This window comes from Vanessa cardui, chromosome 21 (genome assembly GCF_905220365.1).
Source record: "Vanessa cardui chromosome 21, ilVanCard2.1, whole genome shotgun sequence".
NCBI classification, from domain to species: Eukaryota; Metazoa; Arthropoda; class Insecta; order Lepidoptera; family Nymphalidae; genus Vanessa; species Vanessa cardui.
The window spans coordinates 2,226,532-2,246,511 of NC_061143.1; the positions used below are offsets into that span (position 1 = coordinate 2,226,532).

General features: G+C 32.9%; 2 protein-coding genes across 2 annotated transcripts; one reads left to right on the forward strand and one right to left on the reverse strand.

The window, feature by feature from the left end:
• Positions 1-353: 353 nt before the first annotated feature.
• Positions 354-16,522, forward strand: LOC124538877 (DNA replication licensing factor Mcm2). The gene is made up of 15 exons (XM_047116121.1): positions 354-516; positions 641-804; positions 1,293-1,459; positions 2,031-2,220; positions 3,252-3,744; positions 4,567-4,770; positions 5,775-6,006; positions 6,408-6,499; positions 7,576-7,661; positions 8,108-8,275; positions 8,623-8,784; positions 10,820-10,970; positions 11,650-11,749; positions 12,817-12,956; positions 16,086-16,522. The coding sequence occupies exons 1-15, from the start codon at positions 514-516 to the stop codon at positions 16,371-16,373; spliced, it is 2,640 nt and encodes an 879-aa protein (XP_046972077.1). The 5' UTR covers positions 354-513; the 3' UTR covers positions 16,374-16,522.
• A 417-nt stretch (positions 16,523-16,939) lies between these two features.
• On the reverse strand, positions 16,940-19,841 carry LOC124538951 (zinc finger CCHC domain-containing protein 10). The gene is made up of 3 exons (XM_047116231.1): positions 19,589-19,841; positions 19,343-19,510; positions 16,940-18,209 (listed from the first exon to the last, which is right to left on the reverse strand). The coding sequence occupies exons 1-3, from the start codon at positions 19,630-19,632 to the stop codon at positions 18,008-18,010; spliced, it is 414 nt and encodes a 137-aa protein (XP_046972187.1). The 5' UTR covers positions 19,633-19,841; the 3' UTR covers positions 16,940-18,007.
• Positions 19,842-19,980: the final 139 nt, after the last annotated feature.

Genomic DNA, 19,980 nt, shown 5'->3' on the forward strand with positions numbered 1-19,980 from the left:
TAAGAAAAAAATAAGTAAACTAGTGAAGTGGACAGAGCTATACGATTTAAAAAAAATGTGCCCTTAAAATTTAATCATTAAAAATTTAGGTAAAGAGTCGTTTTTAGAAAATAGTTCTATCTCGGAAGGCATAATAATTATAGGATATGCGTATTTAATTTTAAGTGTGAGAACTAAAATAGTTTTATATTTACATTGGCCAGATCTAGTATTCCATAAGAAACAACAGATACAAATACTACCGTATCTCTCTGTATCTATATTCTGTAGAACGTGTTCTGTACGATAAACATTTTCAGACGTGTTAGTTTATCTGTATTCAACGAAAAATTCGAATTGTCAGGCAGATGGAACTGTCAGATTTTCGTTCGCGCGCTTTTTGACAGTAAACTATCAAACTATGAAAACATGTCTCCGAATCTGAACTAACGGAATTTAGTCAATAAACATATAGGTTATTGAAATAAATATTATAGTTTACACAAATTACAAATATAAATAACTTAAATTACAATGGTTAGTATGTCTTTATCGTTATCAATTGAGAAATGCCACTTGTATACACATAATTTCTTCAAGCTTATTGTGTCATGTTGTAAGTATTTTCGTATATTTTTAACATATTGTTTATTGTGTTCAGAGCTCGCCAATACCTGATACGCCCGATAGAGATGGAGCTCGGTCTCGCATGACATCACCAGCCCGTGATTATGAAATGTTCGAAGATGAAGGGGCCATTTTGGGTGACAATCCTGAAGAAGAGGAAGAAGATGGAGAGGAACTATTTAATGACAATATGGAAGCGTGAGTAATGTTCTTGATACATAAGTGACAAAACCAGAACTTAACTTTAATTAACTTGTAGAATTGAACCAGATATTAGAATACATTAGTACAGTGTTATTTATTATTTTTTCTGAAATTTCGAACAATTTTCATTTAGCTACACAATAATATGCATGTTTATGGTAAATCTTTACAATTATTTCTATAAAATATCTGACTATTCGACTCGCGTTACTGTATAGATATTGTGTGTTAAATGTGTGACTAATTTCACTTTACCTTACCACTATATTATTGCAAGTATCTGAATATGAGCTGCATCGTAATAACTTTATTTGTATAACATAACCATTGAAACTCTTTGAAATTAATTTACAGGCCTTGTTTTACTAATTTCAAATTATTCTAGCATAATTATCTTAAGATTAGTTTTAACAAACAAACTCTCATTTCTTATAATAAAAGCAATTGAACAGCTTAACAATTTGAACAACTTTGTGTTCTAGTGATTACCGTCCAATGCCAGCATTGGATAGGTATGATGCTGAAGATCTTGACGATGAAGACTACGAAGCGATGTCTGTTGGAGACCGTGTGGCAGCAGAAAGAGAACTTCAACGACGAGACAGAGATGAGGGCAGGATGAGGAGAGATGATCGAGATTTACTTTACGGTTAGCTTTAGTTAATGAATCAGTAAAAAAAGTTTGAAAATAAAATATTTTAATGGTCTCTCATAAATCTTTGTTATTCAATAGCATTAATAACTTATTACTTTACAAGTATTTTGTAACAAGAGAAGAAGGTTTTGACCTTTACAGTTAGTGTTGTACATGGAATAGTTAGATACATATTCCTCTTAATATTGAAATATATTATATATTGATAGTATTGAAATTTGGTTTAAGAAGTCTAGGTATTGTGTAACTATATATAACATATGCTATGCAATGTTTATTAGCGAGTCTGTTTAGGCTTATTTGAAATAGAATTTCTTACTATATACTATGTATATAAACACTTTGTCCAATATAAGGGAAACAAATAAAGTTTCACATTAGAGACAAAAAATGACTAGCTCAAAATTTTGCTACATTATACACTACGTATTATTAAGATCTTAATCAATGATATTATGTTCATTTAAGGTCTTTTTTATTTATCTCTAATGAGGTATCTATCAAATTGTAATTTAATTTTTTTGTTATGTATTATAATGAGATGAAAATTTGATGTTTCATTCAGATGATTCTGATGATGAAAGCGGTGATGCTCCTCGCGCTAAGCGTCGAAGAGCTGCAGAGAAGGCTGCTACTGGTTCAGATGAACAAGTTGAGGAAGGAATTGAGAGTATTGAGAACTTGGAAGACACAAAGGGATATACCACCAAGGAGTGGGTCTCCATGTTGGGGCCAAGGACTGAGATATCTAACAGGTAACAGTGCAAATACCTAGTTAATGTTTTTTTTCAAACGAGCAGGAGGCTCACCTGAATGAAAGTGACTATCACTGCCCATAGACATCTGCAACACCAGGGGGCTTGCAGGTGTTTTGCCGGCCTTTAAAAAAGGTGTACGCTCTTTTCTTGAAGGTTCCCATGTCGTATTGGTTTAGAAAAACCTCCGGCGAAAGTTAACTAGTGTAGGAAATGAGTGTTATAGTCCTTAGTGAACCATATATACTTATTTCGCTGTCTATGTAATGGTAAGCCAATCAACTTGATGGTGAGAAAAGTTGAGGCATATTATCAAAATGCTTGTTAAAGCGGGGTTAGTGATTCTAGGCATATCAATAGCATACACGAAAGATTTCATGACACCTATAAAGAGACGGAGAGTGTACTGCTGCTTTTTTAGTGGGAACTATGTAATCTGGTGAACTATAACACAATAAGCATCCTGGGCACCAGAGAGTTTGCTTATGTTGGGAAACCCATAATAACAAGAAAAAACAAAAGAGGTTTACTCTCCTTCACCTCCAAACTACTATTGAGTATCTCTTTTCTAGCAAACTACACATTTAAAGTAACTTTATTTATAAAAATGTGAATAGTGACTGATGACCACAGCTTTTCTCAATGTCAACTACACATATATATTAATATTATAAATTGAAAGTAACTATGTCTATCTGTTTGTCAGTCTGTCTTTCGTGATTAAATCAAAAAACCGAATTTGATGAAATTTGGTGTGGAGCAAACTTGACCTCCAAAGAAGGACATAAGCTACCTTTTTTTGCAAAACATATGACAACCCACTGCCTAAAACGCGAGCGACAATTAGTAAATATAGATATAGAATTATACATATAAATGCAAAGATATAATTATAATTAAGAAGCAAATCTCCTACAATAATAGTGTTGTGTCACTATTTTCAACAAATAATATAGTAATATTTATCTTAGTGTTAGTGTCGCATCTATTGCTAACAAAAGCCTCAATTTAACATTATCCCTTTTCTTTAGATTCAAAAACTTCCTCCGCACATACACAAACAGCAAGGGCCAGTTCGTGTACAAAGAAAGGATCCGGCGCATGTGTGAACACAACCAGGCCTCGTTTCACGTGGAGTTCGATGTTCTGGCGCGTCGGGAACAGGTCCTGGCCTACTTTCTGCCGGAAGCCCCCTTCCAGATGCTGCAGATCTTCGACGAGGTCGCCAAGGAAATCGTCCTGCAGATATTCCCGAGCTACGAGCGCGTGACGTCAGAGATCCACGTCCGCATTGCTGACCTGCCGCTCATCGAAGAGTTGCGGACGTTCCGCAAGCTGCATCTGAATCAATTGGTGAGGACGGTGGGAGTGATCACCGCCACCACTGGCGTCCTGCCACAGCTGTCGGTGGTGAAGTACGATTGTAATCGCTGTGGTTACATTCTTGGACCGTTCGTGCAGTCGCAGAATTCGGAAGTGAAGCCGGGCTCCTGCCCTGAGTGCCAAAGCGCTGGACCGTTTATGGTGAGTTCGATAAAGTAATATTTCTTTCGATGTAAATGTGATAATAAATTATGGTAATATTAGAGTAGCTATAGTGTGTCAAATCCTAAAAATATGGACTGCTGCTGATATAATTACATAACTTCATCATATTTTTGTATTAATATGACACCATATATTAATATGTACTTCTAACGTGGGTCTCGGGTTGATCTTGAAGCTTATAAAGCTGCAAATCCAAACTTGGTTCAAATGCCAGAGGCAATTTAGCATATCAAATCAAATCAAATCAAAATAAACTTCATTCAAGTAGGCTTTTACAAGCACTTTTGAATCGTCATTTTACAATTAAGTGAAGCTACCACCGGTTCGGAAAGTAGATTCTACCGAGAAGAACCAGCAAGAAACCTTTTTTAACATTTAAAAAATACAAAGTCATGTTAGTTAAATACAATTATTTAAATTAATATATCCTGCTTGGAAGTCAACTGGTATTAACTCCACGCTTTTTTATCATCTATAATATCTTGTATCGTAATTGAATTATTAATAATTCAGCATATTTATAATGTTCCTGATAGCAGGTTTAGAGTTATAGGAGTTTAAAATTCGTATATAGTTGAATTCCTTCCATTTACGTTACAATTGTTGGAATAATATCTAAAATCCCGATGATTTTATAATTCGTACGACTTGGAAGACTATACGACATACGACCTTTTACAACAAAACCCATCTCGTTACAAGTTAAGAACACGCAAGTTTCAACTTAAAGAAGATAATTAAGTTCACAGCAATAACTAAAAAAAATTGTTATTAATATTTGTTTTCAAATGTTTACAGGTGAACATGGAACAAACAGTGTATCGTAACTATCAAAAAGTAACCATACAAGAGTCTCCGGGCCGGATTCCCGCAGGACGTATACCAAGGAGCAAGGATTGCATACTGCTGTCCGACCTCTGTGACCGCTGCAAACCTGGTGATGAAGTAGACCTCACAGGGATATACACTAACAATTATGATGGCTCTCTAAATACCGAACAGGTGAGTTATTTTTCAATGTTCGGTTAATCAAAACTGATTTCGATATTCCACCATAATGTTCTCTTTAATTAGAAGTTTTACTTGGTGGTAGGGCCTTGTGCAAGCCCGTCTGGGTAGGTACCACCCACTCATCAGTTATTCTACCGCCAAATAACAGTTTGTATAATTGTTTTTTACTAAAGTGTTTTTAAGGGTGAGTGAGCCAGTCACAAGGGACATAACATCTTAGCGCCCAAGGTTGGTGGTACATTAACAATGTAAGAAATAGTTAATATTTCTTACAGCGTCATTGTCTATGGGTTATGGTGACCACTTACCATTAGTTGGGCCCATATGCTCGCCCGCCAACCTATACAATAAAAAAAAAGTAATCTCTTACCAAATGATAATGTGTATATGAAAAAAGATAAAAAAAGTTCTAAAATAATATTATGCTATAATCTGAAAACTAGTACTAGTTGTGTTAAGTACAGGCCATTTAAATTAATCACACAAAATCCATTCCACTACATATGAAGTCAAATTAAAATCTCTCAGTGTGTATACCTTTAATAAAGTTTAGAAAGTAGGAAATAATAAAAATACAGCATTTGCAAGGGAGATGTAATGAGGGGTTGGTCACATTTATGTTAGATGATATTATTATTATATATAATTCATAACAACAACACCAACAACAGCCTGTAAATTCCAACTGCTGGGCTAAAGGCCTCCTCTCCCTTAGAGGAGAAGGTTTGGAACATATTCCACCACACTGTTCCAATGCGGGCTGGTGGAATACACATGTGGCAGAATTTCTACGAAATTTGTCACATGCAGGTTTCCTCACGATGTTTTCCTTCACCGCTGAGCACGAGATGAATTATAAAGACAAATTAAGCACATGAAACAGCGGTGCTTGCCTGGGTTTGAACCCGCAATCATCGGTTAAGATGCACGCGTTCTGGGCCATCTCGACTTATAAAATCTTCCAATATTATATGAATTATTTTTAAATATTACAGGGTTTCCCAGTATTTGCAACGGTGATCATTGCAAATTATATAGTTGTGAAAGATTGTAAGCACATAGTGGATTCGCTAACAGACGACGATGTGGCCAATATAGTCAAACTTTCAAAGGATCCCCAGATTGGGGAGAGAATCGTCAAAAGTATTGCTCCATCTATATACGGACATGATTACATCAAACGAGGCTTAGCACTCGCTTTGTTTGGGGGTGAACCTAAGAATCCTGGTGAGAAATATAATTTTTGTTTTTAATATGTACATTACTGTAGACTGCAAAAAAACACCAAAGTGAAAACAGAAATTGTAAGGTGGTGTCATATTATCAAATTCATAGACAATATTGATCCTATCAAAGAAGGAGTAAAGTGAATATAACAAACATTAGATTAACATAATGTATTTGTTTTAATATGTAGTACAAACAGCTCCGAATGAATATTTTAGATTTACATACATTACTAAATACCATAGTTAATTTAAGGTCTCACTCCATGATACCACATTCATTCAATGTAAAATTTGTTTGACATCATTGAAATAGATTATACTTTAGCTGGAATGTGAAATGTATATAAAAAAAAAATACTACTTCTGGCCATGTTAATTAATATACTTATATTATTTTAGGTGATAAGCATAAACTAAGAGGAGACATCAATGTATTGATATGCGGGGACCCCGGTACAGCTAAATCACAATTTTTGAAATATACAGAAAAGGTGAGTTTAATATAGTTCTATATTTATAATAATAAGAATTTTTGACCTTTTGGATAAGTTTTGCAGCTTACTCTATCTGCTAGTGCAGCTGTTACAGTGTTAGTTGGTGTTTAAATATGGTAGATTCTTATCCTATAAACGCAGTTTACCGCACTAAGAGCGTATGATTAATATATCTTTATTTATGATACCATACTATTACATTTAAGTACTTATTTCCACTTAAATTATACTTCCAAATTTCCCATTATATCTTCGTCAACTTTAAAAACGCCATTGTGTAGCAAATCCATAGTGAATATCATAGATTAATCAAGCTCTCGACCAATGATATCTCGTCAATTTGCTTCTTTTTTATGGTTGGAATAGAGTATAGAAAGATTCAAATTAAATATGTTTAACAATATTTTTTCCTTACATGCTGACTATTTGTGGAAACAGGGATAATTGTAAGGTACTTTTGTATATTTATATATTTTAGAAAGATATACAAACATTGCTCTGTTAATAAAACAAAATAAAATTATTCTAGTTACTACTCTTATATTGATCATCTAATCCTCGCTTCCATTTAAAAATTTTGAGATTGAATGAAATTTTCACAGTTCTTCTTATACATTCAATACTAAACTTGGCATTTAAGATGTTATGTGTCATGTGTCTGAAATAACACTGGCCTGCTGCTGGCTTTTTTTTCTAAGAAAAAAATAATATGTGTATTGATTTTTAGGGATAGATTAACAGTTACATGGATACCCAAACCAGCAGCCTTGCACATAATCTTTATAGAAGTACATTTCTATGTATACAAGTGTGCGCTATAACACAGGTATATTTTTATTCATACACCATAATCCGATGGGAGGTTTCAAAACGATAGGAAAAAGCAAGATCAAAGGCAGAGGCACAGGAGTATACCTACTTCCAACTCTGCAATGTTACTGACAATTTTGCAATATCTAATAACTTCATCAGTCTGACTTGGGGTTTCAACCTAGGACCTCAGACTCAGCTATATATATAGCTAATAGACAAAATGGTAGTTAATAATATTAATGTATCAATATTGTTTTTAGATCGCACCCCGAGCCATATTCACAACCGGTCAAGGCGCCAGCGCCGTCGGTCTCACAGCCTACGTGAGAAAGAGCCCAACCACAAGGTACTATACAGTTTATTATTTTTAATCTTATCTGTGATGATGATCTTACAAATTTGGATCATAGCGGACATTCTCAAGCATAGTGCTGTGCAGAATTACAGTTATTTATTCTTCTATGGTGTAACAAATTTCCTGACAAAAAAAAATTACAAAATACAGCCTTGCAGCTAAGCTGTTTAAACTATAATGTTGTCTTAAATTTTCGCGATTATTACACATTTAAATAAAACTAGTTATAACGGATTGTAATCGCGTATATTAATTATTTTGGACATCCCGACGTTTCGAGCACTTTACAGCGTTCGTGGTCACGGGTCTACCCGTGTAAACGTTTTATTTAAATGTTTAAACTATTTTTGGTTAAAATAAATTTTACTATTTAAAATTAGGAGATAAATAAAAAAGTAGATTGTCTACAAACATATATCAAAACATGATATTTCCAGGGAATGGACTTTAGAAGCGGGTGCGCTAGTTCTGGCAGACCGAGGCGTCTGTCTCATAGATGAGTTCGACAAAATGAATGACCAAGACCGAACCTCCATCCACGAGGCTATGGAGCAACAGTCCATATCAATTTCCAAAGCTGGTATTGTCACATCATTACATGCGAGGTGAGTTACATATACAATTAAACATATAATAAAATTGGAGTGTCTGTTTCTAATATTAAATTCACCGTTTTTTACTAAATGCATATATATGTATAATTGTAGCCACGGCACATATACCAAAATTTTGGTTTCTTTTTTTTTCAATTTTTGTCTGTCTTCTGATTTTGTTCCGGCTAATCTATAAAACGGCTACACCGATTTTGATTTGACTTTCAATGGCAGATAGCTGATGTAATAAGGACCTTATGATACGATAATAACTTCTTTTTAATTCAAAGGACCAAGAAGTCGAAGGCACATCGTTTAAATATAAACTGAAACTCATGAAATGCGTATTAATATTCCAGATGTTCAATAATAGCAGCAGCCAACCCGATCGGCGGGCGATACGACGCGTCTCTCACGTTCACTGAGAACGTAAACCTCTCCGAGCCTATCCTATCTCGGTTCGACGTGCTCTGCGTGGTCAGGGACGAGGCTGATCCCATGCAAGACGCTCATTTAGCTAAGTGAGTATATAATAATAATAATCATTTATTTCAGGCTACGCCCATATAGTGTTAGTAACAATGTTCTTAAAACTAGTGTTAGTAGAGAATTACATCACAGTTACATTTATTAATTATCTACTTGGTGGTAGGGCTTTGTGCAAGCCCGTCTGGGTAGGTACCACCCACTCATCAGTTATTCTACCGCCAAATAACAGTATTCAGTATTGTTGTGTTCCGGTCTGAAGGGTGAGTGAGCCAGTGTAACTACAGGCACAAGGGACATAACATCTTAGTTCCCAAGGTTGGTGGCACATTGACGATGTAAGGAATAGTTAATATTTCTTACAGCGTCATTGTCTATGGGCGATGGTGACCACTTACCATCAGGTGGCCCATATGCTCGGCCGCCAAACTATACAATAAAAAAAAAAAAAATTTTAATATTCAATATGGATTTTAATCCAATGACGCAGCATTGGACACTCCCATCTATCAGCGAATACACTCAGAATATTATTGTTGCTGCCGCGGACACGCGAAATCAACGACGCGCACCTCTTACGCATTATGGCTTTAAAGCCATCAATGCGCCATTCCGCGAACATGTTGGAAGCACTGTAGCGCCACGGTAGCCCCAACAACATCCTGAGCTGATATTTCAATAAACGTAAAATTTAAGCTTAGTGACGACCTCCATGATCGAGTGGTGTACACCGGTTTTCATGGGTACGCCACTCTGAGGTCCCGGGTTCTATGTTGTCTCGGGTCTGGGTGTTTGTGGTACCGTCGTCACTTATGATTTCCATAACACAAGTATAGTACGACACAACTTAGATGTCGCATCGGCAAAATTCGTAAATTGAGTGCGCGCTCCCAAATTATCAGTATTTATGTCTCACGCGAATATGATCTTTACACAAACGTAATTACTTGTAATGTCATATGACCTAATATATTCGTCAATTTGACGCGTCGTTTTACATGCACTTGCTTTCTCTGACGCGTGAATCTATAGCGACGAATAGCGTCGAATGGCGCGACAGGGAGCTCTTTCTATTGGTTGTGTAAATCGGTAGTAATCGGTTTTATTTTCATCCCATTCCATTTTCCGATGCTACATGTAATTTGTGTCGTACTATATATATATTACAATAAACGTAAAAGTGAAGCTTAGTGACGACCTCCATGATCGAGTGGTGTGTACACCGGTTTTCATGGGTACGCCACTCTGAGGTCCCGGGTTCTATGTTGTCTCGGGTCTGGGTGTTTGTGGTACCGTCGTTACTTCTGATTTCCATAACACAAGTACTTCAGCTACTTACATTGAGATCAGAGTAATGTATGTGATGTTGTCTCATATTTATTTATCTAGTGTAGAGTCAGTTGCAGACTGGACTACTAAACAAAGACCTTTGATTAAGATACAAGGGAAATTCCCTTTAAATTTTTATAATTATTTGATAATTACTAACAATGTGTTCATTTAAACTTGGCCACTGAGCCATTCCATTTCAAAATATGAAAATAACAGTGGTACTTTAGATGTTTAGATTTTCATTAATAAAAAATCTGTACTTAATTTAGTTCATGAATTAAATAAATGGTACTTAAATATATAAAGTAGTGTGAAGCCTCACACTCTACCCTAGTGTTCCCAAAATCAATACTTAAACTGATACATACATATATGTAATATACTATATACATTAACTCGAGAGCACACACTCCCCTAATAATGTTAATGTTAGCGTAATTAAAATCTAAATAAATAAAATTTGTAGCTTCGTTAATTTTGTATATTCATTCACGATTTTTTAATAAATATGAAAAAAAAAAATATTTTAAGCAACTGGGCATAAAAAAACGATTTTCACTAAAATTCAAGTTAGTGTAGTACAAAACTATTTGTGTCGATATTATATTGTTATTAGTTAAGTGTAAATTATAAAACACTTCTACTAAAGACTTGTTCTTCTGTTTGCTCTGGATAATCTAAAGAACGGCTGGACCGATTCATATTATAAATAATATTGTATTAATTTTTTTATCTTAGATTTGTAGTGAGCTCACATATAAGACATCACCCCACCCAACGCGGTACAACTTTGGAAGACACATCGACGGACAACGATTTCATCCTACCTCAAGAGCTATTCAAGAAGTACATTGTGTATGCGAGAGAAAATGTACATCCAAAATTGCAGGTAACATTAAAAAAATATATTTTGAAAACTGTGTGACTGATAAGGAAATATACTGCAGACAATTTAATTATAGCTGGTACTCGTATAGAAATTTTTTTTTTCTTCATTAACATAAGAATTAATAACATTAAATGTTTAAATATATACAAATATGAAATAATTATAAATTCTTAAAAAATACTATAATTTAAAATAGTACATTATTTTATATACATAATTTTTACCGGCGGCTTCGCTATCGTTGTAATTTTGAATGTCTGGTGCTAGACTTAAAAAAACAATAAAATAAATAATTAATAACGCCTCTTTGACGCCCTCCGTAGTCGAGTAGTGTTTACACCTGTTTTCATGGGTACGCCACTCCGAGGTCCCGGGTTCGATTCCCAGCCGAGTCAATGTAGATTATCATTAGTTTTCTATATTGTCTTGGGTCTGGATGTTTGTGGTACCGTCGTTACTTCTGATTTTCCATAACACAAGTGCTTTAGCTACTTACATTGGGATCAGAGTAATTTATGTGATGTCTTAATAACCCAATCTTCCTTGGAGTTTATTCAAGTTAGGTTCAGTTGTTTGGAGCAACAGACAGACAGAGTTTATAATATTAGTATAGATCATTAAAATATTACTTTTACGTCAATTAAAATATTCTATTTATAACTGTTAAATTTTCCTATAGAACATGGACCAAGACAAAGTGGCGAAAATGTATAGCCAGCTGAGACAAGAATCTTTGGCAACTGGCAGCCTGCCTATCACTGTTCGACATATTGAATCTGGTAAGTAGTAATGTACTTACCACTTACCGCTGTGAATCTGGTATGCAATAATAATTCATAGTAGTATGGTATTTTGCTTGTATGTATATTGATATATAGCGTTACTACATGATTGTAGTAACGCTTACCCCGCCCTATCAATTATTTTAATGCCACACGTCTAATTATATACAAATAAAATGAGTGCTACCCCAAGTGGAAGAAAAACAACCTCACTTAATTATATAACCAAACATTTCTCAACATTAGTAATGTTACAGTAGGAGGCTGAGTGGTCTATTGTAATTACAGGCAAAACGGTCATATCTTCTTACCCACAGTTGGTGGCGCATTGGCAGGGTTGTAGTGACCATTCACCATAAAGTGGCCAATGGTCAGTCTGCTTTATTTTATGGTATAGGTTTGCGGACGAGCATATATGCCACCTGATGTTAAGTGGTCACCATCACCCATAGACAATGACGCTGTAAGAAATATTAACTATCCCTTACATTGTCAATGTGTCACCAACCTTAGGAACTAAGATGTTATGTCCCTTGTGCCTGTAGTTACACTCACTCACCCTTCAAACATGAACATAACAATACTGAGTACTGTTATTTAATAATAATAACAATAAAGTCATTTATTTTCTCTCTTCACAAAAATACTATAGACATCTTACATAAGAACACATTTGTGAGAGACTGGAGCCCGTGATGGGTATAAGAATACCTGTATTACAGGTCTCCAGGTCCCCACACTGCCTTATTAACAAGGTGTTCTCATTACATTATATAGTTGTATGTATGTTGGAGAGATTGTTTGTGTGTGTTAGAGTGTATGTGTGTGTGTGTGTTAATAAGTGCCAACTTATAATGAGTGAGATAGTCCTTCACTGTAGTAGAATAAGGTTATAAATAAAAAATTAAGAGATTTTCGGTGTCATCATAGTCTCTCTCTCTCTATTTGGCGGTAGAATAACTGATGAGTGGGTGGTACCTACCCAGACGGGCTTGCACAAAGCCCTACCACCAAGTAAGCCTACCTATTATAGTTAAAATATTAATCTATTTGTTATTTTTCAGTTATCCGGATGAGCGAAGCGCACGCACGGATGCATCTGCGGAACCAAGTGAACGAGGAAGATGTTAACCTGGCCATCAGAACCATGCTGGAGAGCTTTGTGGACACGCAGAAGTACAGCGTCATGCGCGCTATGAGACAGGTAATATACGAAATAGTCAAATCCTACTACTATTATAAAGGCGAAAGTTTGTATGTATGGATGTATGGATGTTTGTTACTCTTTCACGTAAAAACTACTGAATGGATTTGAATGAAACTTTACCACAATATAGCTTATACATCCTACTACTATTATAAAGGCGAAAGTTTGTATGTATGGATGTTTGTTACTCTTTCACGTAAAAACTACTGGAATGGATTTGAATGAAACTTTACCACAATATAGCTTATACATAAGAATAACACATAGGCTACAATTTTTGAGGTTTCTAATGTGAGGTCGTAAATAAAAAATTTTTTTGAGCTTACATTGCAAACGCTGACTGAATCCTACAAGATAGATCAAAACAATGTACAACAGTACCGCCTTTGTACATCTACTCAACATTTTACCCATTTGCCTTGTTTTTTATTATTGGTGTACAATAAAGAGTATAAAAAAAAAAAAAAAAAAAAACAGTATTGTACAACTTAAAAAGGTCTACAAAAAAGTCCGTGATGGTATATGTTTATCTCTTAGGAATAACCCACAATAACCATTTTTTATCCTTTACTTTGTACGAGAAATAATGGCTTATTTACGAAGCGATTTTAAGCGATTACTAGACTAGACGGGACGAGCCTGAAGTCCACGCGAACGAAGTCGCGGGCAAAAGCTAGTTATATATAAATTATTTGTGGCTTTGTATTGTACATGAAGATATAGTTAGTTGAGTTTTATCTAAGAATATAAAAATGTGTAACTTGAGTGCCTTGAATTTTCTGTTACAAAGATCACGTAAATGGTCGAGTGGTGTGTACACCGGTTTTCATGGGTACGCCACTCTGAGGTCCCGGGTTCGATTCCCGGCCGAGTCGATGTAGATTACCATTAGTTTTCTATGTTGTCTTGGGTCTGGGTGTTTGTGGTACCGTCGTTACTTCTGATTTCCATAACACAAGTGCTTCAGCTACTTACATTGGAATCAGAGTAATGTATGTGATGTCTCATATTTATTAATAAAAAAAAAAAATGTTCGAAGGTTCAAATATCGCGCAAATCGATGACTAATATTTAATCAATATTGTTCTCTTCTGTGACACACACACAGTGGAGGACACTGCATGTGCAATGAAATTCTATAACATGTGTATCTCCCAACCTTCAATGGAAGTATGCTGTAATGTGGTTCACTTTCGGTTTTCTTTCCTTAGCCCAGAAATGTTTCATTTTATTTGCTGATACTCTTAATTTTGAAAAAGTAATGGCTTTCCTAGTTTAAGAGTTTTATAGATATATATTTGTAACGTAATTGTGGCGCACGTTACATGTTTCATCCATTTATAAATAATTTCAACAAAAAATATTAAATTTCTAACATAGGTTATCGGATGTCATCTGTCATTTGACTTTGACAACCATTTCTAAGGCTATGTTTATGCAAAATTTAAAAATACCGCTAAATTTGACATTTAAAATAAAAATGCACTTTTTATGCATTATGCGTTCCTGACCTAATTGTGATTTATTATCTTTATATTATCTTTGAGATGATCTTTGACATTTGTCTAAGACCTCACTTTCCTTCCGCCTTTTAAGTCGAAATGTGACGCTAAATTATTTTCAAAGTTTTTGTAACTTTTATTTGGTTTAAACTATTGAATATTGTTGAAAATTGAAGTTTTAAGGCACGATATGTCTTAATTTAAACGATTGGAAGTAAATCCATGTCGGATTACAAAAATAAATTTGGATATTTGTCGCCTCGTGGTAAGTCGAAAAACTTTCTTCGAAATTTGAATTTATTTCAATTGTTCGGTTTCGTAACAACGATTGTGGTTCTTTACAGGGAATTTTTAGAATATTTCCCATGATGCATTTTGTTATTTTTGGAAAATAACCGGGATTGACCGGGTAAGTTGGTTGAATTATTAAAGTGAAACTATAGATTTTCGAAATTCGTGTTAGGTTCTAATTAGAATTGTTTCTCTTTTGCAGTTATTTTCAACAATTTATTTCTACAATTATTTTCAATGGTTATTTTCAACAATTATTTTCGAAATTTATTTTCTACAGTTATTTTCTACAACTGTATTATCGTGGATTATTCCTTGAATTATTCTCTTTGTCTGTATCTTCGAGTGGATTATTTTCAACGCTTCTCGAAGAACTTATGAACTTTATTTCTTTGGATATTTTGAAGATTAAATTTTAGAAACCGTAAAGGAAGTGAAAACTTTATAACAATTATTTAACTTCTGGATTTCGGTATGTAATTTTGACATATTTATTTTTACCGCAACTTTGGAACTTCGTGGGATTTAGTATAGATTTTATAACTTTAAGAAAATTTGGCATTCAAACATTTTTTTTTTAGGATAGTTATGTACATTGTTGTACCGTTATTTAAACTTAATATTTGACTTGTGTGTAACTTTTAATTACATATCTTAGTCTAACTCTAAAATTTTTTGCTAACTTTAAAACATTTACCATAAGTAAATATTTAATTAAGTTTAGTGAATTTAAATGGATGTAAACATCCAGGCGCCCGATTTTGTTACTGTTTTTACTTTAAGACTATTTAATTGTTAAAATTATTTTGATATATTTTCTTTGAATAAACTAATTTATAACATAGATTTGCCTTTTCTGTAAATCTACTTGTAATGTTGAAGGGTTATTTAACTGACTTCCGGAGCACTTTCTTTCGAGGATTTGATTAATTTAAAAACCTTGTCCAGCTCTACCGCATTTTTAGTTTACCTCGAAGAAAATTAACCTTTTTAAAATTTAAATTTATTTTTAGTCAATTAATTATTACAATTGACACCCCCTTCAAAATTATACATTACATATTTCTTTTAAATTGGGTTATAGAACACCTAAAGAAGTAACAATACTTTTATGTTTATTTATTTTTCACATATATTCCTTTAAATACCGTTTACAATAGTAATTGTAAAATATTATGAACATCGTATAATTCTATTAAGCCTACATATTGTAAAAAATGTACATATTTAACATAAGGTCATGTTATTTTAATATTTAATTCTAATAAACATACTGTTAAAGATATAGAAGCCCATTAATCATATTAATAAAAATAAATTAATTTGTTTACAGACATTCCAGAAATATTTATCGTACAAGAAAGATCATAGTGAGTTACTCTACTACATACTCCGTCAGCTCACAATGGATCAGCTGGCATATATGCGGGGTCTTCATAACCATTCACAGTCGACTATTGAAATATCTGAGCGGGATCTTATTGAGCGAGCAAGGCAGATTAACATCTCAGACTTGAAACCCTTCTATGACAGCAGAATATTCAAATTAAACAGCTTCAGCTACGATCAAAAACGTAAAGTCATTATTCATACACTACCTGAGGTGCCGACTGAATCATAACTTTAAAATATTGTTAAGTGAGTTTGTTTTAATATTTTAAGGATTTTTCGTTGCTTTATGATGTGTCTTGTTGATCAACCATATTGAATCTTTTTTTTTTTTTTCTTGTCATTTATATAATACTAGGTGTATATTCCCACAGACGACAATATTCACAATTTTTTATTTTATATGTATTAGTAATAGTTTTAAGCATTACTTTTAAAATTTGGTATAATTGCAAATAATTTTTTTAAATAAAAATAATAGCTTAAGTCGGAGCTGAATCATCTTGCAAGGGTATTTGTTGCTTTTGTATTTTAAAACTTAACTTTCGAACCTTTTTTTCTTTTCAATGACTTTTTCAGTTGTATATTTTACTATATATTAAATGACATCTATCAAGTAGAATTATAAAGATGTAAACAGCTTCTAATAGAGCTCTGTATGTAAACAATCATGACAATGACAAGTTATTAAGAAATTATATATTAAAATTGTTTTCGCAATTAAATTTATTTCCTTAATGTAAACTGAATACAATTGTTTTAATTGAAAATCATTTTTTTTTATAATTAAGTATATTACGTAACATTCATTTCATTGAAATTTTTTTTTATAATTAACTACAATGTCTGCTAATTTTTATCTCTAAACTGAAATACAATACAGCCGAGTTCTACGGTCAAAAATGTTTATCTGTGATCATAAAACATGCACTATATAAGCTTGTTTTCATTAAATGTGTTAAATATGCCCACCTAATTACACACAATTATTGTTTATAGAATATGTGCCTTAAATTTAAGTACAAAGTCGTTAAGTATTCTGTAATGTGTAACCCATTTGCCGGTTTAAATTAAACTGTTTTTTTTATATGTCATTTTATTGAATAAAATATGCATTACCTTACTGAAATTGTTTTATTCATATTAAAATTCGAATTTCATACTTTGCTAATTAAATAAAAACAATTTAACTCCAGAAAACATTTTACATAGTCTTAATATAAATAGTAAAATAGAGAAATACACAATCTACTACAATACATTTATGTTTTTAAAACTACAATAAGAGCATGTTTTTACAGCTTTTAAAACTATGCCTAGAGTCACATTTTTAAAACATTAACACTAAGATAGTAGAATCACACAAATTAATAATCTATTTTTTTTTTTTTAATATAAATTATAATGACCTTTATTACCAATAAACAATAAATAGAATAACTTACAACAATTTTTACAAGCCTAATATAATTAAGATAAACTAAGTCATAGATTATTCTTTAACCCAAGTCTTAATTGTTTATCAGCAATCAGGTAACAATGAAATAATACAAGTATAAAATATAATAATATCATGCCAGTATGATTAATAAGGAATATATAGACAAAAATTTAACTTATCCTAATTTTCAATGACCAGCATCATATATCAAACATACTGGCAAACTGGAACTTCTTCATCACATTTAAAAAAAGAAACAATTCATTCAAATACAGATACAGATAGAAAAAGAAAATAAGAACTATAAAAGAAAGATTAGAGAGTAAGTTTGTTATAGATAATAAATATATTCATTAAAAAATTAAAATTAATCTTCAAATGCGTAAAAATAAATCTAAATGAGGAAATTCCAACAACGAAACAAATTAACAGTCGCTACACGACTCGGAACCACTGCTGCTGCTGCTGCTGCTGTCGCTCTCGGAGTCACTGCTGCTGTCACTGTTGGAGGAGCTTGAGCTACCTGACGACGAGTCTGAAGAACTGCCAGATGAGCTGCTATCGGAGCAGTCCGAGCAATCTGAGTTTGTGCGCTTCTTTTTGTTTGGTATCTTGCACTTTCCATTGCTAAAATGATAAGAACTATTTAATAAATGCAGCGAAAATTGTATATAGATTTATCTAATTAGCTTCTCACAGAGGGAATAGTTAGACATAGTCTTGTATATATAAGTAACAAGAGATATTGAATTGGTGCTAAATCATTGTTTGAGATCTTGATTAATCTATGATATTCATACATATTCTTGAACAAACGGCTTTTTAAATGTCGAAGTTCTCGGAACTTTAGAATTAAACTGAATATAAGTATGTAAGTAGAATAAATAAATAATTACTGTCTTTAGTGAAAATATAGCAGAACAAATCATATGGATTGTGTGTAAATCATTAAAATCACTTTTATTTCGAAAAGGGTAAACAATAGGGTATGTATAAGGAATACAAAATCTGCTTAAAATAAAATTATTACAGTTACCCTCAATTTAATTCTTAGTTTAATGATGAGGGTATTAGAGAAGATTTAATGGTATTATTAGAACAATTTTGTTACTACCTTCGCAAGCAATGATAATTTCACAGATAAAAATATTCAATTTTATAAATAAGGTACAGTATATAATACAGTATTTAATAAGCTGATAATGTTAGAATAGTAACTACTGTAAATCCCTGTATGCTATAAATTGGCACAAAAATATTAAAATATAAAAAAAGGCACGGGCAACTGTGAGCCCGTGGTTAGCTTAAATTAAAAAAATAATAAGGTAAAGTGATCTTTGCTACTTAGCAGCATATAAAAAAAATACTTTGTTCAATAGCAACAGGTAGTTACAAAAATTAGCAGTACATTATTTATAAATCAAAACTACCCACAATTTGCCATATTATTACGTTTTCAGTTAAATTTTAATTTCTTTAAGAGTTTCATTTCTTTAAGAGGGGTTTAATTATAAACTACCCACACACATTTATCATTGAGTTATGTTATTTTCATATCAATTATCTAAAATTGCATATACAATATAAATGAATAGTACATAAATAATGTATAAACTCTAATAATTATTTTATTGTAGATGAAATAAATTAACAAACTTTGTTAATTTATATATATATATATTTGATGAAGGTAATCAGAAATTTGAATTTGGAAAACTCATATTAACTGAACAGCAGTTTATAATAGAAGTAAATCTCACCTGCAGTCATTCTCTTGCTTCGCTTTCAAGTTCTTCTTTAAGATCTGGGAGCGAGACGGACGCACTGGTATCTTACGTTTTCCCTTACATTCGTAGCTCCAATGCCCATATTCCAGACATTTCTGACAGCGTATCCCTTGAGGAAATGCAGCTGCCAAAGCTGCTTGCCTGCAAATTATACGAAATTATCTCATAATCGAAATAAAAATAATAATATGAAGGACAGGTATTTCGAAAATTTCTCACTTTTTGCGCTCTGCTTGATGTCTGTTGTAAGTACCCAAAGTCATTTTTCCTCAGATAATGCTCTGTAGTCTTGTATTATTTTCAAGTCAAAAACGTTTAACAATTTCGTATTATTACCCCTTGTATTTTGGATATATGTCCGACTCTTCCTTGATCACAATTAAATCTAATGCGCACACAAATTTGCGTCAAGCGTGGCCATAGAAAATTGTCAAACACAAACCTTTGTTAGTGATTGGATTGGTGATACCTGTCAACAAAAATTATTATTGAAGATAAAAGAATGGTTCATAATATCTTCAGTTGGTGAAGTTTTTAGGTTGTCGAAAATTAAACTAGACCTAGACTTTTGTTAATTAATTTAACACAAACATGTTCTGTTAAAAAATTAT

What these genes read in the sequence shown, in the direction of transcription:
- LOC124538951 (XM_047116231.1), bottom strand. Translation starts at nt 19,632, where the DNA reads ATGACTTTGGGTACTTACAACAGACATCAAGCAGAGCGCAAAAA. An exon ending in CATCAAGCAGAGCGCAAAAA is followed by an intron (nt 19,511 to 19,588) that starts GTGAGAAATTTT and finishes TATAATTTGCAG; the next exon opens with GCAAGCAGCTTTGGCAGCTG. An exon ending in AAGCAAGAGAATGACTGCAG is followed by an intron (nt 18,210 to 19,342) that starts GTGAGATTTACT and finishes TTATCATTTTAG; the next exon opens with CAATGGAAAGTGCAAGATAC.
- LOC124538877 (XM_047116121.1), top strand. An exon ending in TGATCGAGATTTACTTTACG is followed by an intron (nt 1,460 to 2,030) that starts GTTAGCTTTAGT and finishes TGTTTCATTCAG; the next exon opens with ATGATTCTGATGATGAAAGC. An exon ending in AGGACTGAGATATCTAACAG is followed by an intron (nt 2,221 to 3,251) that starts GTAACAGTGCAA and finishes CCTTTTCTTTAG; the next exon opens with ATTCAAAAACTTCCTCCGCA.